Source organism: Electrona antarctica (genome assembly GCF_951216825.1).
Source record: "Electrona antarctica genome assembly, chromosome: 19".
NCBI lineage: Eukaryota > Metazoa > Chordata > Actinopteri > Myctophiformes > Myctophidae > Electrona > Electrona antarctica.
In genome coordinates, this window is record NC_136800.1 from 23,087,182 (window position 1) to 23,110,679 (window position 23,498).

Below are 23,498 nucleotides of genomic sequence, written 5' to 3' on the forward strand. Positions count from 1 at the left end.
CTTTGGCAGAGTTAACGGCTGTGTCCACACCAAGCACTGGAACTGTTCTGTAATTACTGTATATTGCTCACCACTGCTGCTGTGCTGCTGTTGTTGTGGTGGTGGTGGTGGTGTCATGGATGGCTTAAAGTTCTAGTTATACAGTAGTGCTTGCTTGGTGTGGTGGATGGCTCCACAGTGATAGCAGTAGCACTTGACCTAAATGCTTGCATATGAAAGAAATACACACTGTTTACACAACTGTTAGAATAACGCCTTGAAAGCTACAATCCCTGTCGCGTTTAGAGTTCAGTCCGGTTTGCCATTTTGCTTCAAATAACGTTATTGACACCTTCATTCTGTAGCTATCGTACCCGGCATCTAAATGTCGGCTAAATGTCTCAATAGAAGAGTAGGGAGACCACATCTAAATGTCTCAATAGAAGAGTAGGGAGACCACATCCATCTAAATGTCTCAATAGAAGAGTAGGGAGACCACATCCATCTAAATGTCTCAATAGAAGAGTAGGGAGACCACATCCATCTAAATGTCTCAATAGAAGAGTAGGGAGACCACATCCATCTAAATGTCTCAATAGAAGAGTAGGGAGACCACATCCATCTAATTGTCTCAATAGAAGAGTAGGGAGACCACATCCAGCCATTATAGATGTGCTAGTTATATTGTTTCAACACAATGGTTTTGAACTTCGGCCACATTTGTACTGTACCACCATCGCTTCAAATGGACCCTTATGGGTCTGTAACTCTGAGAGTGTATGAATGGACCCAAATGGACCCTTACAGGTCTGTAACTCTGAGAGTGTATGAATGGACCCAAATGGACCCTTACAGGTCTGTAACTCTGAGAGTGTATGAATGGAACCAAATATACTCTCAGAGTTAGATTAACATTTTACAGTGTAGATTGGGGTCCCAGGGATAAAATAAAAGGTATCAAATGGGGCTCCGTAGCCTAATGCACACCAATCAGGCGGTTCTTGAAATGAAGAATATATTGATCATCATTGATCTTGGTATTAACGTAGTCTACCGTACAAAATTAAATGAAATCCCAGATGTGTAGCTTTTAATGATTCACTTGTACAGAACAAACAAAGCAGGGCCTGTGCTTTTTTTAATGCAGCACAGTGCATGCAGGATGCTGAATGAAAAGCGTTGGAACTACTTCATGGACAGTTGAACTGAGTGGTTGTCACAATGTCACAGCCTTGACGACGTTTCATCATTGTATCTATGCTGCTACCATGCTAGTCACACAGTCGGTCCGTCTGCACTTCAAGAATGTTTTAGTGGTGGAAATCAGTCACTAAGTACATTTACTTAAGTACTGTACTTAACTTTGGGGTATTTGTACTTTACTTGAGTATTTCCAATACCTTTACTTCTACTCCACTATATCTCAGAGGCAAATATTGTACTTTTACTCCACTACAATTATTTGAGAACTTTATTTACTAGTTACTATATATGGATTATTATTAGGAAACACACTAACCACTTCAGCACTATACATATTTTGGCTATTTGAAACTAGCAGATCTACAAGCTCACGATGTGTCACGATGTGACACATTGTGAGCTTGTAAATCGACATTTTGAACTTGCTAAATGAGACATTCTGCACAATGATTACATTTATTTTTGGTACTTTAAGTATGTTTTGATGCCAATACTTTTATTCAAGTACATTTTTAATTCCGGACTTTTACTCGTAACAGTATATCTATATTGCAGTATTGATACTTTTACTTCAGTAAAGAATTGAGTCTTTTTCCACCACTGGAATGTTTCTGTGACATCTGTCATTCCTACATGACGACCATCACCAAAGTCACGTTGTTGCAAGCTCAGCAGTACAAGCGGACCGTTTCACCAGAGGATGCTCTTTGACTGTTTTTCAATGGGCTAAGGCTGAGCTCACACCTTTCATGCAATTCTCTGCTCGTTGGATGCTCGTTGGATGCTCGTTGGGTAGTGTCATGGCCGCCCAATGTATTACCAATGGGAGTCACGTGCTTTGACCCAACATTGTGTTGTATGAGGGGGAGGGGGGGCAGTCAACACACAGCCAACCATATATCTATGCATACAACAGCTTGTAGGCGCAACATCCACCCAACGTCCACCCAACACAGAGGGTGGGGTTAACCACCAACCAATAGGAGAGAAGGGCTGTTTTGTATCCCAATGGGCGGAGTTTAGTTGTAGTCTCCTGAGCCCCGCAGAAAAGTCCGACTGGAGAGTGACAGAGCTTTTGAGAAATGATGATGTCACCGCTTATTAGCGCATATAATTTTTACTATAATTAGGTGAGAAATGCAGCTTGTGCCTGCATGGAAACTACACAGATATCTATCCAAGTGTTCATGTTTATATATCACTGTTAACAACTTTAAAACGTATTATGTTGCATCAACTGCAGTGAGCAAAGGCTCTGCTCTGCTGCATCCAATAATAAATATATCAGCCTACTAGTCCAGTGCGGACTATTTCATTTGCATTGGTGCCGAGTGCTAAGCACAACCGATTGTTTTAATTCAAAGTGGTATATATTCTGTGAAGTTTATATTTTCATTGGGTGTACAAGTCATGTTTTTAATATGCCTTTATCAAATGATATAGAGAGATGGGTAGTGCCCAAGTCCTGTTAGCCATGCAGCCTATATGATCTGTGGTGCAGGCCTATACACTCTCTCAATTAGGGATTTTCCCAGAGGTTAATTTCACTGATGTGTACAACCTTTATTCAAATAGTTTAATTTGTATTGGAGTGCGAAGCTTGAACAATAGGTTCATTGCGGACCGCTACGGATAAACTGTGGATATTAACCTACCAATAAGGACCCAGGCCAAATGCCATTGCGCAGTAGCCTACACCAACAAGTCTATGCGTGGTGTGTGCATAGCCGCATGTGAAACTATATCGTGCTGTATTTTGCTCTCCATTTCATGGTCATGGTCATGCGAGGAGAGAGAGAGAGAGAGAGGGTGCAGAGAGAGAGAGAGGTGTGAATGGAATCGCATCGTGCGTATATGGCACATCTCTCTCATGTTTAGGTAATTAAGGGCGCACCATTGAATGCATGTCACTGTGCCTACATGCTGACAATGTGCGCGCGTGAACTTGTATTAGCCAGCCTACACATTATAACGTGACATTTATTATACAGCTCGAAAATATAGCCACTCTACAAGCTCACAACTTGTTACTTCTATAGGTCTGACTCTGCTATTAATTTATGTGCAGGACTTGCCAAGTCGCCAGAGCAATGGTAAAGTGTCTATCATTTTTAAATTGAGAAAAGTCGAGAGTCGGGATTTTGCACATAGTGTGACATGCTGACAGACAATGAAAGAAACATGTTCCACTTCCACTCACAATTTAGGTGGCTTTTAAAATGCGGTACTTATTCCTTCATTAAAAAATATGATTGGCACCTCATAAGTGTAAATATAAAAGCAAGTATAATATAGCCTACAATATTGAAACCTGCTACTGCAGTGATTTTATCCTGTGTTCAATGCGTTTCTGCGTTTGGGTGTGGACATGATGATGATGATGAAATGACGCACGGCTGTCTCCAGTCATTTCAACAATCAGTACCAGATTTAAAGGCACTGATTCTGTGTGTTGGCTTGTTCAGAAGAGGATGACGTCTTTCGAAGAAAGTTTGATTCATTTAGCAAGCCAGTGCCCCATTCTGTATGTAAAAAGCCATCCGTTTTATTATGACAGTGTACAACTCCACATATCGCCGTATTGGTCACCAAAAACTACACGCAGATAAACGTGGGTCTGTTGTTTTCCGCATTCCGCTCTAGCGCACCGCCCACTTCCCGCAAAGCCTTGTGGGAAATGGATGCATCTAGGGAGGGACGGCCATGACACTACCCAACGAGCATCCAACGAGCATCCAACGAGCACAGAATTGCATGAAAGGTGTGAGCTCAGCCTAAGGCTGAGCTCACACCTTTCATGCAATTCTGTGCTCGTTGGATGCTCGTTGGATGCATGTTGTGTTGTGTCATGGCCGCCCAATGCATTGCCAATGGAGGTCACATGGTTTGACCAAACATTGTGTTGTGTGAGGGGGAGGGGAGCTTGACTGCGCCCCTCCCCCTCACACAACACAATGTTGGGTCAAACCATGTGACCTCCATTGGAAATGCATTGGGCCGCTGGGCGGCCATGACACAACACCCAACGAGCACAGAGAATTGCATGAACCGTGTGAGTGCACCCTTAGTGGTGTGCTTAGCAACAAGCAAGTGCTCACTTCTGTTTTCACCAGTTCCCCTTACTGCATGATTTTCTTATACATTTTTCACCTAATTTATTAGTTTTGCCAAAATGTTTGGTTTTAGGGTTAGAACGCAGACATTTCACGTAGTCCCTGTCACTGCTTTTAATTATTCCTCCCTTTAAAGCAGTGGTTCCCAAGCTTTCTAGCTCAAGACCTAAAAGAGAAACGGAACTAGACGTTTTGCCAGGACGCAAACTAGTGAAAATCTAATAAAATTTGTTTTCTAATTTATGGATTTTATTATTCTTTTGTTCTTTATGAAATTACTGGAAAAATCTTTGAATTTTGTTTTTAATTCATGAAAATGTTTTTGGGGAATGTTTTTTGAAAATGTTTTGAAATAATAATAATTAAAAACAGTGGTGCCTCATCACCTAAAACGGTATGAATAAGCCTCAGATACTCCATTCAGAACAAGCGTCTGTATTTGTAACCTCTTTCTCTCTCTTCCTCCACCCGACCCCTCCCCCACCCCCCTAACCTGCAAATAGGCGGCCCGTGCCCCTGCACCCGCCCCGGTGGTGGGCAGCCCCGTGGGCAGCTCCCTCAGTCTGATACCGGAGGACGGACTCCCTCCCATCCTCATCTCCACCGGAGTCAAAGGAGGTATGGGAGGCCACAACATCACAGGTGCTTGCCTTCATCCTCACCATTCACGCTGCCTCCTCTTCATTGCACCCTGAGCTACGTTCGTTCTTTCGCCGCCCATCCATTCGGTGGGCGTGTTGTATGTACAGTATGTGTGTTGTTGTTTTGCACCTGCCTTCATGTCACGGCTCTCATGTTCACCGCCACTGCCACTCATTGCCGATGGTAATGGGGAGAGGGATGACTTATGTTCACTCGCAGAGAGGAGCCATGATGGACAATAAATGGGTCTTTGTTTGTAACTGTTGCGCGGGGGAAAGGGAGGACTCGCATAGCCAGGGCGATCTGAGATCTCCGTCCGTGTGGAAATGTCCGGTGACTTCTAAACTCTATGTAGGGCTAGAAACAATTTCAGAAATTAAAATGCACAAAGACTTCATACTGGGACGGTATCAGGATTTGTTTTCAAAGCAATATAGGCGTATGTTCTTTTAGCAGACCGTTCTTGATGCTGTTCTAGCCCGTACATTAAATTTAGAAGCTCTCCAGGCGTATACGTATAGTTGTAGATCTCTGATCTGGCCACGCGAGACTAAGGGAAATGCAACACTGTTTTTCTAACTTTGGAATATCCTCTGCCCCGTCTCCTCCTTCTTTCACCCAAATCTCTCCTTTCAATCCTCTTTTCCTTCCTCGCCCCAACCTTCCTTGGGGCGTCCATCTCAACCCCTTCCCTCCCTGGTGGCTCCACGCAGACTACGCAGTGGAGGAGAGGCCGTCAGAGATCATCCTCATGCAGCAGCTGGAGGAGGGAGGCCCGGACCCTCTGGTGTTCGTACTCAACGCCAACCTACTGGCCATGGTGAAGCTGGTCAACTGTGAGTTCTCCCCATTGAGACCTGAGAACCACATTCTACAAATATTTTCTAAAATCGGGAGTTTTCTGAAAAACCTGTGTCAAGATTAAGAAAGAGCTTTTTGGACAGCTGTTTCTTAACACTTATTTACACATAGTTGTGTGTGCCAGTGTCCCTCATGGAAAATTAGACACTCTACGAGCGCCCACGAGTCTGTCTGTCTCAGAGCTCGTACATCGTCTCATGTTCGACTTGCGACGCCGTAGTCATATTATTCCACGTGACACGCTACTGTCTGTTGTTTTCTGACATCCCGCTCCTCGTCCTCCAGATGTAAACAGGAAGTGTTGGTACGCCACCACTAAGGGCATGCACGCCGTGGGCCAGGCGGAGCTGGTGGTCCTGCTGCAGTGTCTGCCCGACGAGAAGACCATCCCCAAGGACATCTTCACCCACTTCGTCCACCTCTACCAGGAGGCCCTCACCGGTAAGGCACAACACCATACACCTCTACCAGGAGGCCCTCACTGGTAGGTAAGGCACAACACAATACACCTCTACCAGGAGGCCCTCACCGGTAAGGCACAACACCATACACCTCCACCAGGATGCCCTCACCGGTAAGGCACAACACAATACACCTCTACCAGGAGGCCCTCACCGTTAGGTAAGGAACAACACAATACACCTCTACCAGGAGGCCCTCACCGGTAAGGCACAACACCATACACCTCTACCAGGAGGCCCTCACCGGTAAGGCACAACACCATACACCTCTACCAGGATGCCCTCACCGGTAAGGCACCACACCACACACCTCTACCAAGAGACCCTCACCGGTAAGGCACCACACCACACACCTCTACCAGGAGGCCCTCACTGGTAAGGCACAACACCACCAGGCTCAAACCACTCAATCCACTTATAAATGACCTGTGGCCGATTCTACAAAATGTCTTCCAAGTCCTAACAGTTTGGGGAAAAACGTATGATGCTACGGTTTATCAGTGGTGCTCAAACATTTTCATGTCAAGGACTGTGACTCTGAAAGTGCCGAACGCTAAGATTGTAATGATAATATTACACCAGGATCACATCTTGAAATTTTTATTTTGAGCCAATAAACTAGTCTGCTCCGCTGCACAGCAGAGGAAATAATTGAGGTAGGAGACGGCAAACATAAATTCTTTCCACTAGTTGTCGCATGTCAAGGACAATGGAGGACCATCGTCAGGATTTGCAGTTTGCCCTGGTATCGTCCATGGTCCAACCCATAACTCTAGTTCTTACACAGTGACAGCAGTTTGCTCTGAGTGAGCACGTGTGAATATTTCACACGTAAGCCCTACCGTATTTTATACTGCGAACATAGCAGATCTACAAGCTCGTAACGAGTCGTGTTATGAGCTTTTACAGTAGACTGCCTATTTTTGTAAGCCTTTTGAACATGTTCGCCTATAGTGTCATGCCCAAAATAGGGACGCAAGGTTGAAAGTGTTTTTGAGTGGTGCAACCACTCGGAGCTATGTGTGTGGGTGGGTGTCTAGCTGGCTGGTTGGTTGGCTGGGTCTGATCATGAAAACAGCATGGTTATTTTTCACCACCTGTGCGCAACCTAACACACACGCACATATTAACTTTATCTATGATGATTTTGGGTGTGCCAGTACAGTACAGTAGAGCAGGGTTCCCCAATTAATTTTCCTCAAGGGCCATATTTTGACTAGGGTACCAGGCTGGGGGCCGAGGCTGCACGCATGAGGATGAGGTCTTGCCCTGAAAATTCATTTTCAGGGCAAGACCCCATTTGAAAAGGATGCCCAGTTTGACATGCATAGGCTACTGACCCCCATTTAATACCATTTATATCTGGGACCCCCTCAAAAAAAAATCTTCCAGGGGCCACAAGGGGGCACTCCGCGGGCCGCAAATGGCCCGCGGGCCGCCTATTGGGGAACCCTGCAGTAGAGGGTACAGTAGAGGGACCCCCACACGGTAACTCTGTCATTTATCAACCGTTTCGGACATGGGGCGGCTCACCGGAACCGGCCCGGCCCCATGGGCCATTCCTTCTTTTTCTTTTTGAAAAGACAGGGAAGGAGAGACGGGGAGTGACACGCAGCAAAGGTCATCGGTCTGTGACTCGCTGTCAGTCTGTATCATAGCCTACATGTGTTATGCGCCTTAACCAATGTGGTGGGAAAAGTACTCACAGAACGAAAATACATCGCATGGATGCAACTGGGACGTATCCTCAGTGATGTATCCCAAGGTCATCGGGGTTTCGGGTCTCGCGAACATCATATGCCGGGACTGAGAGGTACTATTCTGGCATATGGAGGGACTAGGCTCTGTGGGTTGACTCCTGTCCGGGCCCCTCCTACGTCACCAGGTCCACTCCTGCTCTCATTTTTGAGTGGTGTAAACCACTCCTACAACTGGCTTTTGTGTGCATAAAAAAATGACCATGGTTGCTATGTTCAAAATAATTTCTGACGTAATTAAATCACACCCGGGTGAACTGGATGACCGTAGCAACCGTGGTCATTTTCTCTGCGCAGAAACAGCCAGTTGTGAAATCACATCCGGGTGTGATTTCATTACGTCAGATCAGAGCTGATCAGGCTACATAATACCTTACCTTATTTCATTACGTCAGACATTACGTCAGACCACAGCTGATCATGCTATATAAAACCTTACACCACTCAGTTCACACGGGTGTGATTTTTTACTTAAGTAAGAGTATCGATACTGCAAGTAAAAGCACGAGTAAAAGTATTGGCATCAAAATATACTTAAAGTACCAAAAGTAATCATTATGCAGAATGTCCCGGCTCAAGTTTTCAAATGTATACATGCATCTTTTGAAAATAGCAGATCTACAACCTCACAATGCGTCACATCGCGACACATTGTGAGCTTGTAGATCCTCTATTTTCAAATGGCCAAAATGAAGTGGTTAATGTAAGTTTGGTAATAATAATCCAAATCTAACTAATGTTTTCATATAATATGTAGTAGAGTAAAAGTACAATATTTGGAGCCGAGATGTAGTGGAGTAAGTATTGGAAATACTCCGGTAGTGGAAAAGCTCATTAGCTGCGGAGGTCCTCAGGTGATGTTGTCCATCTATCACAGAGAGCTGCTGCTGCCCAAGTTAAAGTATGAGCTAATATAACCCCAGCAGTACTGACGTAATGTCCCAGCTCTGGGCTGGAGCTCTGTGGAGACGGCTGGCCCTCGGCTGCTCTGGTTTAGGAAACCAGGTTAGCGTGGCACAGCCCAGTCTCTGGCCTCCACGGGAATACCCCCCAAAATATGGCACAAACATTAGTGTCACCTTGTAATGATGTGTGAAATGATTTTCTTTTTTTAGAAAGGAGAGAAAGTGTTTTTTTAGAGGTTTAGAAGTTAAACCTCTATATTGTAATAGTAATCATTGCTATATCAGTAACAGTCGCCCCGTCTCTCCGGCTCTTATAAATGTTCAGGGTGTTCAGGTCATGATAGGGACCAATGGCCTGACGGCGTGTCGTGGGTTCGAATCCCCATCCCAACGACCTTTGCTGCGTGTCACTGCCCATCTCTCCCCCCATTTCCTGTCAGTCTACTGTCCTATAAATAAAGCCCCAAAAAACTAATCTAAATAGGAACCAATTTCATAATCAAGAGAAAGCACTCCACAAAGATCATTTACTGTATCATCTTACATTTTTATAGCGTTCCAGATCCAGTTTTTTTGTCTGATCATTTTCATCTGCTCAGCTTCCATAGGGCCCCCCACCTCCCCTTTTGTCCTGCATTCGGCCTCCACACGCTGCGAAGTGAGCACCAGCTAATATCGGGTGACTTTGACGGCTCTCTTTGCCTCTCCCGGGCTGGTTCTGGTGGTTACATGTTCACAGCTCACGTGCAAACTCAAGGGCTCTCCGCGCTGCAGAAGGGGGGAAGCCGGGCTCGCGTTGTCACTGTCGTTTCAGATCTACGCAACGTCTGTCATTCTGGTCCCACGCGGTCTCCTCGCCATTTGCTAGGGTTGCTGTTTTTTGGCCAGGTGCTTGAAAAGCACCTGGACTACATTTGCTACTACCTCTAGTAGCGATGTAGAGGACACTTTTTCATGATTGGCTGCCTCGTCTATAGGCTGCTTCTAAGCCAATGGGAGACTTACCCATAAAACCCATAGTCTGAACGGTATAAAACCCATACTCTGAACGCTGCAACGTGAAGCCGTGAGCTGAGGCAGAGGCTGCTGCGGCACACAAACTGATTATAGATGTTCATAAACGAAAGCATTCTGCACCTGGCAGTTATGACTAAGTCATTCTTATGTATTTGTATTATTATTTTATTTACGTACCATCTGACACTCGTAACCTCTCCCCAGATAATTAGTAACACGAAGCCCCACATGTGTAATACAAGGTTGCAGGTGGAGCTCGCACCGGTGGTTATAAGCTTTTATAAGTGCTGAAAATAGCCGACCTACAAGCATCCGCAACACGTCATGAGCTTGTAGGTCCGCTATTTTTGGATTAGGCTTTAAACCTAATTGTAATGTTATGCCTCGTCGTGTAATGTCACATACGAGTCACGACTCGGCATGTTTTTCAGTCGGAAATGAGATGTTTTCACCGAGGAGCAAAAGTATGAATTAGCTCTGAGTGACCATCAGCTCCCTGCGTTTGGAGCAAAAGTATGAATTAGCTCTGAGTGACCATCAGCTCCCTGCGTTTGGAGCAAAAGTATGAATTAGCTCTGAGTGACCATCAGCTCCCTGCGTTTGGAGCAAAAGTATGAATTAGCTCTGAGTGACCATCAGCTCCCTGCGTTTGGAGAGGGTGTTTTTTTCCCGTGGTAGATTAAGCCAGTCTTTTATCCACAATAATCTGGGAGAATAAATTGACACGTACTAAGCCACGCAGCCACTTCATATTCAGCCCTTCAAAGGATGATGAGAATTAGAATTCCAATTCCTTGTCTTCTCTGCCTTGCTTTTCCTTTTCTCACACTTCCTCCATCCTCCACATCCCATCCCCCCCCCCCCCCCCCGCCTCTTTCTAACATCTCCACCTTTCCCCTGTCGTACATATATATATATATATATATATATATATATATATATATATATATATACTGCAACATTAACTGCTTTCAACCTTCTGACCCTATTTTGGGCTGGCGAGTTCTTTTTCAGACATTTTCACCATTTTATAGGTGAACATTTCAAAGAATTCTAAACGTTGTGTGTGTGTGTGTGTGTGTGTGTGTGTGTGTGTGTGTGTGTGTGTGTGTGTGTGTGTGTGTGTGTGTGTGTGTGTGTGTGTGTGTGTGTGTGTGTGTGTGTGTGTGTGTGTGTGTGTGTGTGTGTGTGTTCCACTATTACCATTTATTTTCAAATAGGGCTTAAAGAAGTAGTTCACCCCCAAAGAATGACTTATTATGTGAAGCATTGAATTCATGGAGATTTTGTTTTGCAATAATAAGCCAATAATTTGATAACCGGCGGAGACTCTTCGCGTGCGGTGAACTACTCCTTTAAGTGGTTAAGCCACATTTTTTCCTCCTCCACCAACTCCTCTCCTTATTCCCATCCTGCATCCTCCTCCTCTCTCACACCTCCCCATCTTTTCCTCACTCCTGTCGTGTGTGTGCGTGTGTGCGTGCGGGGGTGAGGGGGTTATGAAAGTGGCCACGTGAGCAGCATGACGCTAGTGAGAAAGGACACGCGCTCCACTCACAGAATCTACGCTGCGGTGTCCTTGAACTGCCGTCCTCTGGTTGTGGCCGCGGCAGGAAGCCACCAGTCGGTCGTACCATAGTGCCGCTGTCCAGTCAGAATCCTTGTATCTCCATGTCGTTGCCGTCAGGGCAGAAACCTCTTATATTCTAGCCTTTTGTGTTTTTCCCTCCTTAATCATACGACAGTGTCACACAAAAGCATCAAAAGTAGCAAATCTGCAACCTCGAAATGCTTGTCGATCTGATACTTTTGATGCATTTTGAATTTTAATCCTGAAAAGTAACAGTTTTGGACATAATGAGGTTTCCACCCGACAGAGACGATATTTCTTCTTTTTATTTATTAATCAATGCCCTATTTCATACTTTGATGTGCAAAAGTAGCAAAAATAACAGAACTACAAGCTACAAGGTTTCCATCCGACAACACAGATATGCAGTTAGGTTGTAAAAATAAATACTATTAGCCTAAACTTGGATAAATGAAAGAATAATCTTTTAAAGTAATTTTTACTCCACTCACCGATTAGGCGTAATGTCCCTGCATGATGCAACGGCCTTCATCCCGGCTCTCACCCTCTCCACTGTCCATCTGAATAAATCATTAACAAATACACTCCCTTCATCTCCTCCCATCAGCACTTTTCAATGCCATGTGCGAGTGAGTGCGGTCTAGCCAACACCAACTCTGGACTCCTGAATCGCTGCCCGCCACACTCACTTATCTAGCATCAGGGTCTTGAGCTCTGTCGCATCGCAGTGCATCTACGTAAACATTTTAACTCATTCGAAACATTTTCTAACTATTTGTTTTTTTAATTCAGAAATAGCAGATGTACAAGCTTGCAGCTTCTGTTCTAAACCACTGTTCTAAAGAGTTTGCTTAAAAACTGGTGTTGCTATGTGATATACAGTATCAGAACACTGTGCTCCCGTCTGCTCCCATCCATCCAGGCACCGTGCTGAGCCACCTGAGTCACTCGTTCTTCACGCAGAGCTTCCTGGGCAGCAGGGAGCACGGCGGCTTCATCTACATCAGCCCGTCCTTCCAGTCGGTGACGGACCTGCTGCTGCCCAACCCTCCCTACCTGTTCGCCGTCCTCATCCAGAAGTGGGAGACGCCCTGGGCCAAGGTGTTCCCCATACGCCTCATGCTGCGGCTGGGGGCCGAGTACCGATGTAAGTGGAGAAGGCAGGGGGTTGATGGGGCCAGGACACTTTTGCCACGGACACATTTGTCCGTGTACGGACATATTGATGAACCCTGATGATGGCGGTTAGCTAGTGAGACTGTTTTTTTTTCCGGTCACGTGATCCAAACGTGTGACGTGTCACAAAGTAGCTGCGGAAAAACTCATTATGTCTCATAAGTTATCAGAATCGCCCAATAAAACAAATGCAACATAACTCGGGAAACTTGTGTTTAGCAGAGAAACTTTTTCGTGCCAAGGACGCAGGGATTTAAAAAAATAAAAAATGTTCTTATTAATTTGAAATCAAAATGATTCACTTTCATGATTTATTTTCTCCAAGAATTGTAAAGAAATAAAAAAATAGCAGTAGCATGTACAAGCTCGCAGCATGAGCCATGTCATGAAGCCTTGTGAGGGATTTGGCTCAAGAGGCACTTTATTCTGACACCAAATCCCCTCCTGCTGCCTGATCTGCCTACCTCGTATTGGCGTTGCCGTACTCATAAAGAGTTCCTGGCTCCGCCCCTGCTGAGGAGATTCCTGAGACAGGTTTTCAGGCTAATTAGATCTCCAGCAGATGCATCAATATATGGTGATTCGTTTCCAGCTGTTTTGCAGAGATAAGGCCAAAAATAGATGTTCATAAGGAGCTTTGTAGAGTTCTGCTGAAATCGCTGTCTTATTTTTCGCGCTTCTGTGGATTAACCCCCACTACTGTCCCTACAGGAGGCACAGTATTTATGTCTGTGAGATTCTGTGCTTGGTTAAGCCATTAATACTTGAGGCTACAAATGCCTCAGGTATTATATATATATATATATATATATATATATATATATATATATATATATATATATGTGACAAGGCTTTCCCGGTTTTAATGAGTTAATGTTTGATGTCAACACAATACAGACTTAGGCCTGTCACAATTATCACATAATCGCCTAATAAGCTTGTAGATCGGCTATTTTTGCTGAAGAGGGATGGTGTAGAAGGAAAAAAAGATCAGATCAAGTACAGAGCCAAAGGTCAAGTTTACTGAGAAGTATTGAGGGTTTAAGTGGTTAAATGTCAGAAAACACACATAACATGAATCCAATATGTAATGGCGGGGTCCCTGCTTCATCTCTCTCTCAGCTTAGGCAGGGGTTCTCAACCTGTGGGTCGAGACCCCAGGTCCACACATGATTTTTGGGAGGTCCCCAGCTGACATTAAAGTGAAAATGTAAGGACGTTTAAGACATTTGTAACATTTTTAACACCAGAAAGAAAAGAAAAAGACCCTGTAGAGTGGACTTCTAGTCTGCTCGTCATGTTTCAGGGCTGACTACTGGTGTAGTGTGAACTAGATACCATATTCTCAATATCAACTCTCAATTACTGTGGCTCAAGAGGTAGAGCAGGTCGTCCAATGATCCATGGGTCGGCGGTTCGAATCCCGGCTCCTCCTGGCTACATGTCGAAGTGTCCTTGGGCAAGACACTGAACCCCAAATTGCTCCCGATGTGCTGGTTGGTACCTTGCATGGCTTCCGCCGCAATCGGTGTATGAATGTGTGTGTGAATGGGTGAATGTAATGCACAATCTATGTAAAGCGCCTTGGATAAAGGCGCTATATAAATGCACCATTTACCATTTACCAATTAATATATAGCCTACCAATCAATCAACTCCAAAGCAAGACTAGCGAAAATAATGCTATCTTTGTTTGTTTTGGTGAGAAGCTCCGTGTTGCCAGATTCTGTGAGTGAAACAAGCGACCAGGTCTATGAAAACAAATCCAAAAGAAGCAACCAGTTTCATCACTTGAGCCCTATTACATCAGCTATTTTTAAAAAGAATCATGAAAGCAAGCCCAAATAAGCAACTACACTTCAGAAATAAGCCCAAATTATAAAGCAACGGGCAACTATGAATATTAAGCTATGTTACAGGAAAACTAGCCTGCCATTTGTGGATTTCCGCAAAAAAAAGCATTAGCACAAACCGCCACATTGGTAGAACCACTTCGGTGTGACAGCATGCGCCCTACAGTAATGTGATTCTACCTTCTAGGTTGATGTGTGTTAAACTTGGATGATGTAACAACTGAACACTTTATTTTTCCAGTCTATCCCTGCCCGCTGTTCAGTGTACGGTTCAGAAAACCTCTCTTTGGAGAAACCGGTCACACCATCATGAATCTACTAGCAGTAAGAGCTTTGTTTTTCACTTATTTCCCATTGTTTTTTAATCCCATTTTGTCTCTCACTACGCATGGAATTGTGGTTCAAACTATTTCTTTGTGCCGTAGGACTTCCGTAGCTATCAGTACTATTTCTCCGTACCGTAGGACTTCCGTAGCTATCAGTACTATTTCTCCGTACCGCAGGACTTCCGTAGCTATCAGTACTATTTCTCCGTACCGTAGGACTTCCGTAACTATCAGTGCTGTTTCTCCGTACCGTAGGACTTCCGTAACTATCAGTGCTGTTTCTCTGTGCCGTAGGACTTCCGTAACTATCAGTACACATTGCCGGTGGTGAAAGGTCTGGTGGTGGACATGGAGGTGAAGAAGACCTGCATTAAGATTCCCAGTAACCGCTACAATGAGGTGAGACACTAATTTAAAAGCCTCACAGTTCCTCCTGTCTTGTATCTCGTTAATTGTTAATCGCCGTTAAGAAATTCTTCAATTAAACTTAACAGTTAACAATTAAACGAATATTCTGCAGTTCATTGGGTGGTTTTCTGTGACTGTAATGCTGTCTGCATAACATGCACACGTGGCCGAGGAACGCACATGTGGGCCGGTTAAAAAAGAAAAGTCCCCCGCACCGCCACAGAAACGTCTCTGCTTTTGCATGTGATGTGACAGACAAGACACTTTTCATTTAATTTTATTCCTCATACAAAGATGCCATTGCCTGGCCCTGTATCTCAAATGGTCAAATAAATATTTGATTAAGGAATATAATATGCCTTTTGTATTCTTTCTGTATATCAGCAAAATGTAGATTTTTAATTATATTAGACATTGAGGGAAATTAAGATTCTCAATTTTGTTTTAAATCAGCGCTTATGAACTAACTGGTTAATCGATCGATAAGGTTATCAATTATTCATTAATGAATTAATAAATAATTGACATCCCTAATTTAAACACCTCTACTGTACCGTTTTCCGTCACAATCCCAGTCTATTGATGTTGATATATTATGATTAATTGATTGATTCTTTATTTAAGTGTCATGCTTCCGAAGAAGCCCAGCCCATATAAACTTACAGGACACTTTTTACAGTTTACATAAACAATGACAATAAACCGACATGACATTTTGCAAACAATGATCAAGTGAATACTAAATTTACACCCAAGATTCTTGCAAGGCAGATTACATAATATACAAAATAAAATAAAATACACCATTAGGCCTGTAACCGGAGACACATGGACCTACTTGAAGAGCTGGGATTGTCTTCTACTCCAGGCTCTAGAAACAAACTGTGCTGTTCTAAATACTTCATTATTAAATAACCACTCTAACTTCTGAACATCATCTTCCCAGAATATATATATAAGTGGCACATCTGTTATCCGGGCGCTTGTGGCGTTGGCTTGTGCGTTCCTCAACCGCCGGTTGATGAGTAAGGGTCCTTTTACATGGCCAGGAGGACTGTGACAAATAAACCAGTTTATTATTTTAGTTTTTAAAAAGGATTGGAGAGCTTAACCACTGTAACCCCAGCCAGGGGGAACATTCACCAGAAACAGCAGATCTACAAGTTGCTGTTTCTGGCGAAGGAACCGAGCAGAAGAATTACAGAGCCAAATTGTGTGGCTTGGCCAACGTGTCGTTTGGCCACCGTGTCGTTTGGCCACCGAACGCAGCGACAGATGGAAGCCCAGCAACATGAAAACGGGGACCGTTTGACAACAGCATGTCGACGCCCGGCCTTTTAACGCAGCGAGTGGGCTAAAAATGGCTCCCGATTTTTAATTTTCAAGCTGTGAAGGACATATTCAAAGAAACGCCATCCGTCAATGAGTCACTGAAGGAAATTAATAGTTATTTTTTTATTTATTTTTTTGCGAGTAATGATATCCGTGCTATTCATAATGTGTCTGTGTCCTCGTCCAATCTGTCATCTCGAACGCAACCCACTTAACAAAAAAAAAGAAAAAAGAAACACTTCACCCATGTGCCCAACGCAATTAAGGCTTAACCCATTTCAGTCCCCAAACACCCTGTCAAGCAGCTTAACCCATTAAGACCGGGAAAGTGTCATTTTATACTTTTGGCTAATAAAAAATAACAGATGTACAAGCTCATAAGCGTGGCACGATGAGCTTGTAGATCTGCTATTTTAGAAAAATCGGAACATTTGTGCAAATCTTTGAATATCCATGTTTAAAAGCAAACATTTTCAACTCATGTCTTTGCTTCTGGGGGTCCCTGGAACAAAATGTTTTGAGATGGGGATCGCCGGCCAAATTAACGCGTACAAGTTTGGTTGGTCCTTGACATGGACATTTTTTTGAGCACCACTGATGTATATTACGTTTTATCAGAATTTGTCAGAAACATTTTGTAGAATAGGGTCCTCGCGGGTCTTAATGGCTTAATTATACACAGATAATGTTTGTCCTTTCCAGCTCATGAAGGCGATGAACAAGTCCAACGAGCACGTGCTGGCCATGGGGGCGTGCTTCAACGACAGGGCCGACTCACACCTGGTGTGCGTTCAGAACGACGACGGCAACTACCAGACGCAGGCCATCAGCATCCACCATCAGCCCCGTAAAGGTAACTACTAACTAACTACCACCAGCATCCACCACCAGCCCCTTACAGGTACTAAGTTAACTACCACCAGCATCCACCACCAGCCCCCTACAGGTACTAAGTTAACTACCACCAGCATCCACCACCAGCCCCTTACAGGTACTAAGTTAACTACCATCAGCATCCACCACCAGCCCCCTACAGGTACTAAGTTAACTACCACCAGCATCCACCACCAGCCCCTTACAGGTACTAAGTTAACTACCACCAGCATCCACCACCAGCACCCTACAGGTACTAAGTTAACTACCACCAGCATCCACCACCAGCACCCTACAGGTACTAAGTTAACTACCATCAGCATCCACCACCAGCCCCCTACAGGTACTAAGTTAACTACCACCAGCATCCACCACCAGCACCCTACAGGTACTAAGTTAACTACCACCAGCATCCACCACCAGCCCCTTACAGGTACTAAGTTAACTACCATCAGCATCCACCACCAGCCCCTTACAGGTACTAAGTTAACTACCATCAGCATCCACCACCAGCCCCCTACAGGTACTAAGTTAACTACCATCAGCATCCACCACCAGCCCCCTACAGGTACTAAGTTAACTACCATCAGCATCCACCACCAGCCCCCTACAGGTACTAAGTTAACTACCACCAGCATCCACCACCAGCCCCCTACAGGTACTAAGTTAACTACCATCAGCATCCACCACCAGCACCCTACAGGTACTAAGTTAACTACCATCAGCATCCACCACCAGCCCCGTAGGTAACTATTAGTGTTGTAGTCGAGTCCACCTAAAGCGAGTCCGAGTCAAGACCAAGTGTGGGAGGGGTCCGAATCGCCGTGTAGGTCCTACACTCTATTACTTAACAAGACAGCTCTCCTATGATGTTAATGTGAATGGGCTCCTCATAATATCCTCATAACATTTATTTCGTTGCATTGTAGGGACTCTTGACTTGGGGGTGGGGGGGGGGGGGGGGGTCCCGAGTCCCTTGATCCGAGACCGAGTCAAGTCCAAGTGAAATTATGTGCGAGACCGAGATGAGACCGAGTAAATGAAAATTTGGGCTTGAGACCTGACTCGAGATCAGTGCCTTACCAAAGTTTGTTTCGGCAGCAGTTCTTGCACGTCCAAGATTTTTGAACCATCATAATATAAACACCACCACAGAGTGTGGTTGATTGGTGAGAAACTCCTTTGTGATTGATATCCATTTATTTATTTCTGCAATCTGCCCACAACACAACACACGCTGGAAGAAAAACAGTCTGAGGAAGTCCAAAGCTCCCTCTGAGGGACTACCAACACAACCAGATGGCAATGAATGAATTCATAGAGAGAGATATGGCACACTTTGTCTTTTTAGCCAGAAATGGAGAAATCTCCACATTGGAGGTTGATGAAAACAAACAAACGGTGGAGATCCAGGTGGCAGAATCAACGTTCCAGCCTTAGAGTGGACAGGCTCTAACATTCAGCCTTAGAGTGGACAGGCTCTAACATTCAGCCTTAGAGTGGACAGGCTCTAACATTCAGCCTTAGAGTGGACAGGCTCTAACATTCAGCCTTAGAGTGGACAGGCTCTAACATTCAGCCTTAGAGTGGACAGGCTCTAACATTCAGCACTCAGCCTTAGAGTGGACAGGCTCTAACATTCAGCACTCAGCCTTAGAGTGGACAGGCTCTAACATTCAGCACTCAAAGACCTTAGAGTGGACAGGCTCTAACATTCAGCCTTAGAGTAGACAGGCTCTAACATTCAGCCTTAGAGTGGACAGGCTCTAACATTCAGCCTTAGAGTGGACAGGCTCTAACATTCAGCCTTAGAGTGGACAGGCTCTAACATTCAGCACTCAGCCTTAGAGTGGACAGGCTCTAACATTCAGCACTCAGAGTGGACAGGCTCTAACATTCAGCACTCAGAGTGGACAGGCTCTAACATTCAGCACTCAGAGTGGACAGGCTCTAACATTCAGCACTCAAAGCCTTAGAGTGGACAGGCTCTAACATTCAGCACTCAAAGCAGAGTATGAAACAAACATCAAGTATGAAAACATTTTGTCTGCAGATAACTTGTTCTCAGGGTGGGAGGTTCAAATATGATTATTTTTGGGGGGTCGCGGCCTGAAAAGGTTTAAAACCTGATGTACGCCGTTCACAGTTTTTACTCCAACTAGGGCACCTGTGTGATTTATGCAAATCCGTTAAAAAAACGTTTGAGGGGGGGGGGGGGGGTCATGTCGATTTCTGGGTCAGTGGAGCCTATGGGTGGAGCCCAGAGAAATCTTTCTGACGGACTCATCGCTGCCTGTATCTGCACACTGCACAGCACGGTAATTGTCAACAAGATGCAGCTGTGAAAGTTTGCGTGTGAACACTGCTCATGAGCAGTGCGCGTGAGCTTAAAAATCAGATACAGATCACATACATACATGCGACAGCACATTTTCATCCATCAACACATTGTGAGCTTGTAGATTGGCTATTTTAACTATTCAAAGATGTCTTTCAAAATAGTAAAAGGTAGGTTAGGGATAAGGGTTTAGCATGGATGAAAATAGAGCCTTAAGTGTACTATAACCTTGTAGTGTTCCCCATGACCCCCCCCCCCACCCTCAAAATCGCGCCGCGGGCTTTGCATGCGGCGCATCGCATGCGGCACATCGCATCCCCCGCACACTGTCACCTTTTTCACCCTCGGTCTGTTTGCATGCCTGAAGTTGAATTGAAAGTTATTACGGTTAAATTGTCCCTTTCTTGGTCTTTGCAGTGACTGGCGCCTGCTTCTTTGTGTTCAGCGGGGCTTTGAAAGCCTCATCGGGGTACCTGGCCAAGACCAGCATTGTAGAAGGTGAGAACTATGTCTGTGGATCTTTAAACCCCTAGCACTGTACACGTCGAGGTGTGACAACAAATAGCGAAAATAGCTATTTTAGCTCACTTTGATATTGTTTAATAGTATTTGAAAATCTTTGACCATATAATGTCATGCCCAAAATACGGATCCCAGTTGGAAAGGGGTCAATATGGCTGTTGACAAAGGTTACTGGTCTATTCACAAAATGTAAACGGTGCAGGTGTAAATCCTCTACATTGTGCCACACTTCATGCAACAGTGAATCAATATTGATGACGGATACATAAAGCGGATGGATGGGGGATAATTGGATATATGGATATGGAATGATTGATTAAGCATTACACCATGAAGGTTAGTTATAGGTAGCCTCGGAGACCGCAGGCATTTTATAACAACTTTATTGTAACGTATAGTGATTCATGTATAATAATATAGAATAGAATATTGGTAAATCGATTCATTTGATTAACTGTAGCACTCCGATACATTATACAACTTATACAGCACATACTTTAAATAATTTATCTGCCAGTTTCTATTTATCTGCCAGTTTCTATAAAACAGTCTGCAGCCAGCGTTTTTACTAATCTTGTACACAGAATATTTTGTTCTACCAAATATCTATATCAAATATCTCAAAAGAAAGAAGATAATCTTTACTTTCATCGGGAGGATAAAGTGTGTTTCTGCAATGTTCCTTTCTTTTAGTTATTGGCAGTTGAATATAGCTAGTTTTCACCAAAAAACGCTATCTGGGAACAGAAAGCAGAGAAAAATTATTATGTTTGTGAAATCCTATAATTGAATTTGATAGGTGATCAATTTGTTTTGATCAAGTTTTATTCCGGTTGTTCTCTGATCCGGAAGCCGTAGATTAGCCTGCAGAAGGAAGAGCGCACTCTGTCGTAACACAGAAAACACCAAATGACGTCTATAGACCTCAATGGCAGTAGATGAGCATTGCTGTTTTTTCCCTCCCTCTCCACATGGTGGTGGTGGTCAGATGGCGTGATGGTCCAGATCACGGCGGAGACCATGGACTCTCTACGGCAGGCCCTGAGGGACATGAAGGACTTCACCATCGTCTGTGGGAAGCAGGCTGAGCAGGAGGACAACCAGGAGCACGTCCTCGTTCAGTGGACCGAAGACGACCACAACTTCAACAAGGGGTGAGAGGAACGGACCGGGAGCCCCTAGGGCCACGCAGGGAGACAGGTCCATGTAGGGAGACAGGTCCATGTAGGGAGACGGGTCCACGCAGGGAGACGGGTCCACGCAGGGAGACGGGTCCACGCAGGGAGACAGGTCCACAGGTCCATGCAGGGAGACAGGTCCACGCAGGGAGACTGGAGTTACAATGTGAAATGATCTTGCGATCGTATTTTTAAAGATGGAGTGCAGACGGTTGAGCTAACCGTCTGGGCCTTAAGATCGCACTTTTAATGGCGGTGGATGGCGGGGAATAATTTAGTTGACGGACCACAGGTGAGCCAAGCGTTGCCTAGATATCAGTGAGACCATTTTGAATCAATACATATAAATTATAAAAAGACGTCAACAGACGTTCTTGGCACAGATAAAAAGATGTTATTGGCAACCCGTGCGCGCATGCATATCAATTATCAATCTGGGGGAACCCATTCTGTAAAAAGAAATATGTAAATACATTTTATTCAATGTATTGGAGGAAGATGAACAAATAATTGGTATATACTGTATGCTGTAGTATACAATAAACACATGCTGGTGTGATGACACATGCCTTCTCCAGACTCCAGACACGTGAGGCATGCACGTGCAATGTCGTGCATTATGTTGAGTCGACGCATGCAAAACTGGTGTAGAATTCAGACGAGAACCCGTGAGCTCATTTCCACGGGCGGTGCACGCTTCATGCATGGCATGCTGCGCGCCGCGGCGCGGCATAGCTCCAAGCTCAGACTGTGCTCTGAATGCAAATGTTCCACGCCTCGGTCAACTTGAGCCCTCTGGAGAAATCAATATAATGTCTATATAATCCGCTCTTACTGCAGGCCGCTGTTATCTGCCAAACAAAATCTGACTCCCAACTTTAAGTATAGGTTGGTATTAAAGCGTGTCTGTGTGCGTGTGCGTGTGCGTGTGCGTGTGTGTGTGTGTGTGTGTGTGTGTGTGTGTGTGTGTGTGTGTGTGTGTGTGTGTGTGTGTGTGTGTGTGTGTGTGTGTGTGTGTGTGTGTGTGTGTGTGTGTGTGTGTGTGTGTGCGCTGTTCATACAGTGTGATCAGCCCCATCGATGGCAAGTCCATGGAGTCCATCACTAGCGTGAAGATCTTCCACGGTTCCGAATTCAAGGCCAACGGCAAGGTCATCCGCTGGACTGAGGTACCACGGCTGAGCGACCTTTCACAGCACAGCAAACCATAACATTCTGATTATATTGTTTATAGGTAGAAGGGGAGTAGAAGTAAAAATACAGTAAAGATTTCGGTTAACAGCCTTTGTATTGAGTTTGTGCTTGAAATGTACTGTAATTCTGCAAACTGTTAATACATTTTTCAATCAATCAAACAGAAAATTGGTAATACTTTATAATTATAAGTAAAGTAAAAAAAAAGTTTTAAAAAAAGAAAAAAACCTACTTATTGTAAGTCGATATACTTAGTTATTTTTCACCACGGGTTCTTGGCATTGAAAAGTCTGTGAACCAACCTGGTTTAAGGCCCGAGACCAGATTCTGCAAATGTCTTCTAAATCCTGACAGTTTTTTGAAGTTTTTTTCTATATCAGTGGTGCGCAAATGTGTGTGAGCATGCTGTTAAACTGCTCCGTTGTAACTACCATCGTGAACGTTGTGTGTGTGTGTGTGTGTGTGTGTGTGTGTGTGCGTGTGCGTGTGCGTGTTGCGTGTGCGTGTGCGTGTGCGTGTGTGTGTGTGCGTGTGTGCTCCTCAGGTGTTCTTCCTGCAGAGTGAAGACCAGCCCAGCGGTCTGACTCTGAGCGACCCGGCCGACCACAGCCGGCTGACGGAGAGTGTGGCGCGGGCATTCTGCGTGGCACTGTGCCCACACCTCAAGCTGCTCAAGGAGGACGGCATGGCCAAGCTGGGCCTGCGCGTCACCCTGGACTCGGACCAGGTACAGTTCTTCTGACTGATTGCTGCAGTGCTGCTATGCTTT

At 44.7% G+C, this 23,498-nt stretch overlaps 1 protein-coding gene across 2 annotated transcripts in view; it reads left to right on the forward strand.

Annotated features, from left to right (window-relative positions):
- Window positions 1-23,498, forward strand: part of zfyve9a (zinc finger, FYVE domain containing 9a) — a 72,873-nt gene that overhangs the window by 30,740 nt on the left and 18,635 nt on the right. Inside the window, exons 10-20 of one of the 2 annotated variants that reach the window (XM_079488942.1) lie at window positions 4,799-4,937; window positions 5,651-5,773; window positions 6,084-6,239; window positions 12,452-12,676; window positions 14,800-14,882; window positions 15,179-15,283; window positions 17,327-17,477; window positions 20,253-20,333; window positions 21,346-21,511; window positions 22,599-22,704; window positions 23,274-23,456. In XM_079488942.1, coding sequence (XP_079345068.1) covers window positions 4,799-4,937; window positions 5,651-5,773; window positions 6,084-6,239; window positions 12,452-12,676; window positions 14,800-14,882; window positions 15,179-15,283; window positions 17,327-17,477; window positions 20,253-20,333; window positions 21,346-21,511; window positions 22,599-22,704; window positions 23,274-23,456 — 1,518 coding nt within the window. The remainder of the gene's footprint in view (window positions 1-4,798; window positions 4,938-5,650; window positions 5,774-6,083; window positions 6,240-12,451; window positions 12,677-14,799; window positions 14,883-15,178; window positions 15,284-17,326; window positions 17,478-20,252; window positions 20,334-21,345; window positions 21,512-22,598; window positions 22,705-23,273; window positions 23,457-23,498) is intronic. The other variant, XM_079488943.1, reaches the window with a different exon arrangement.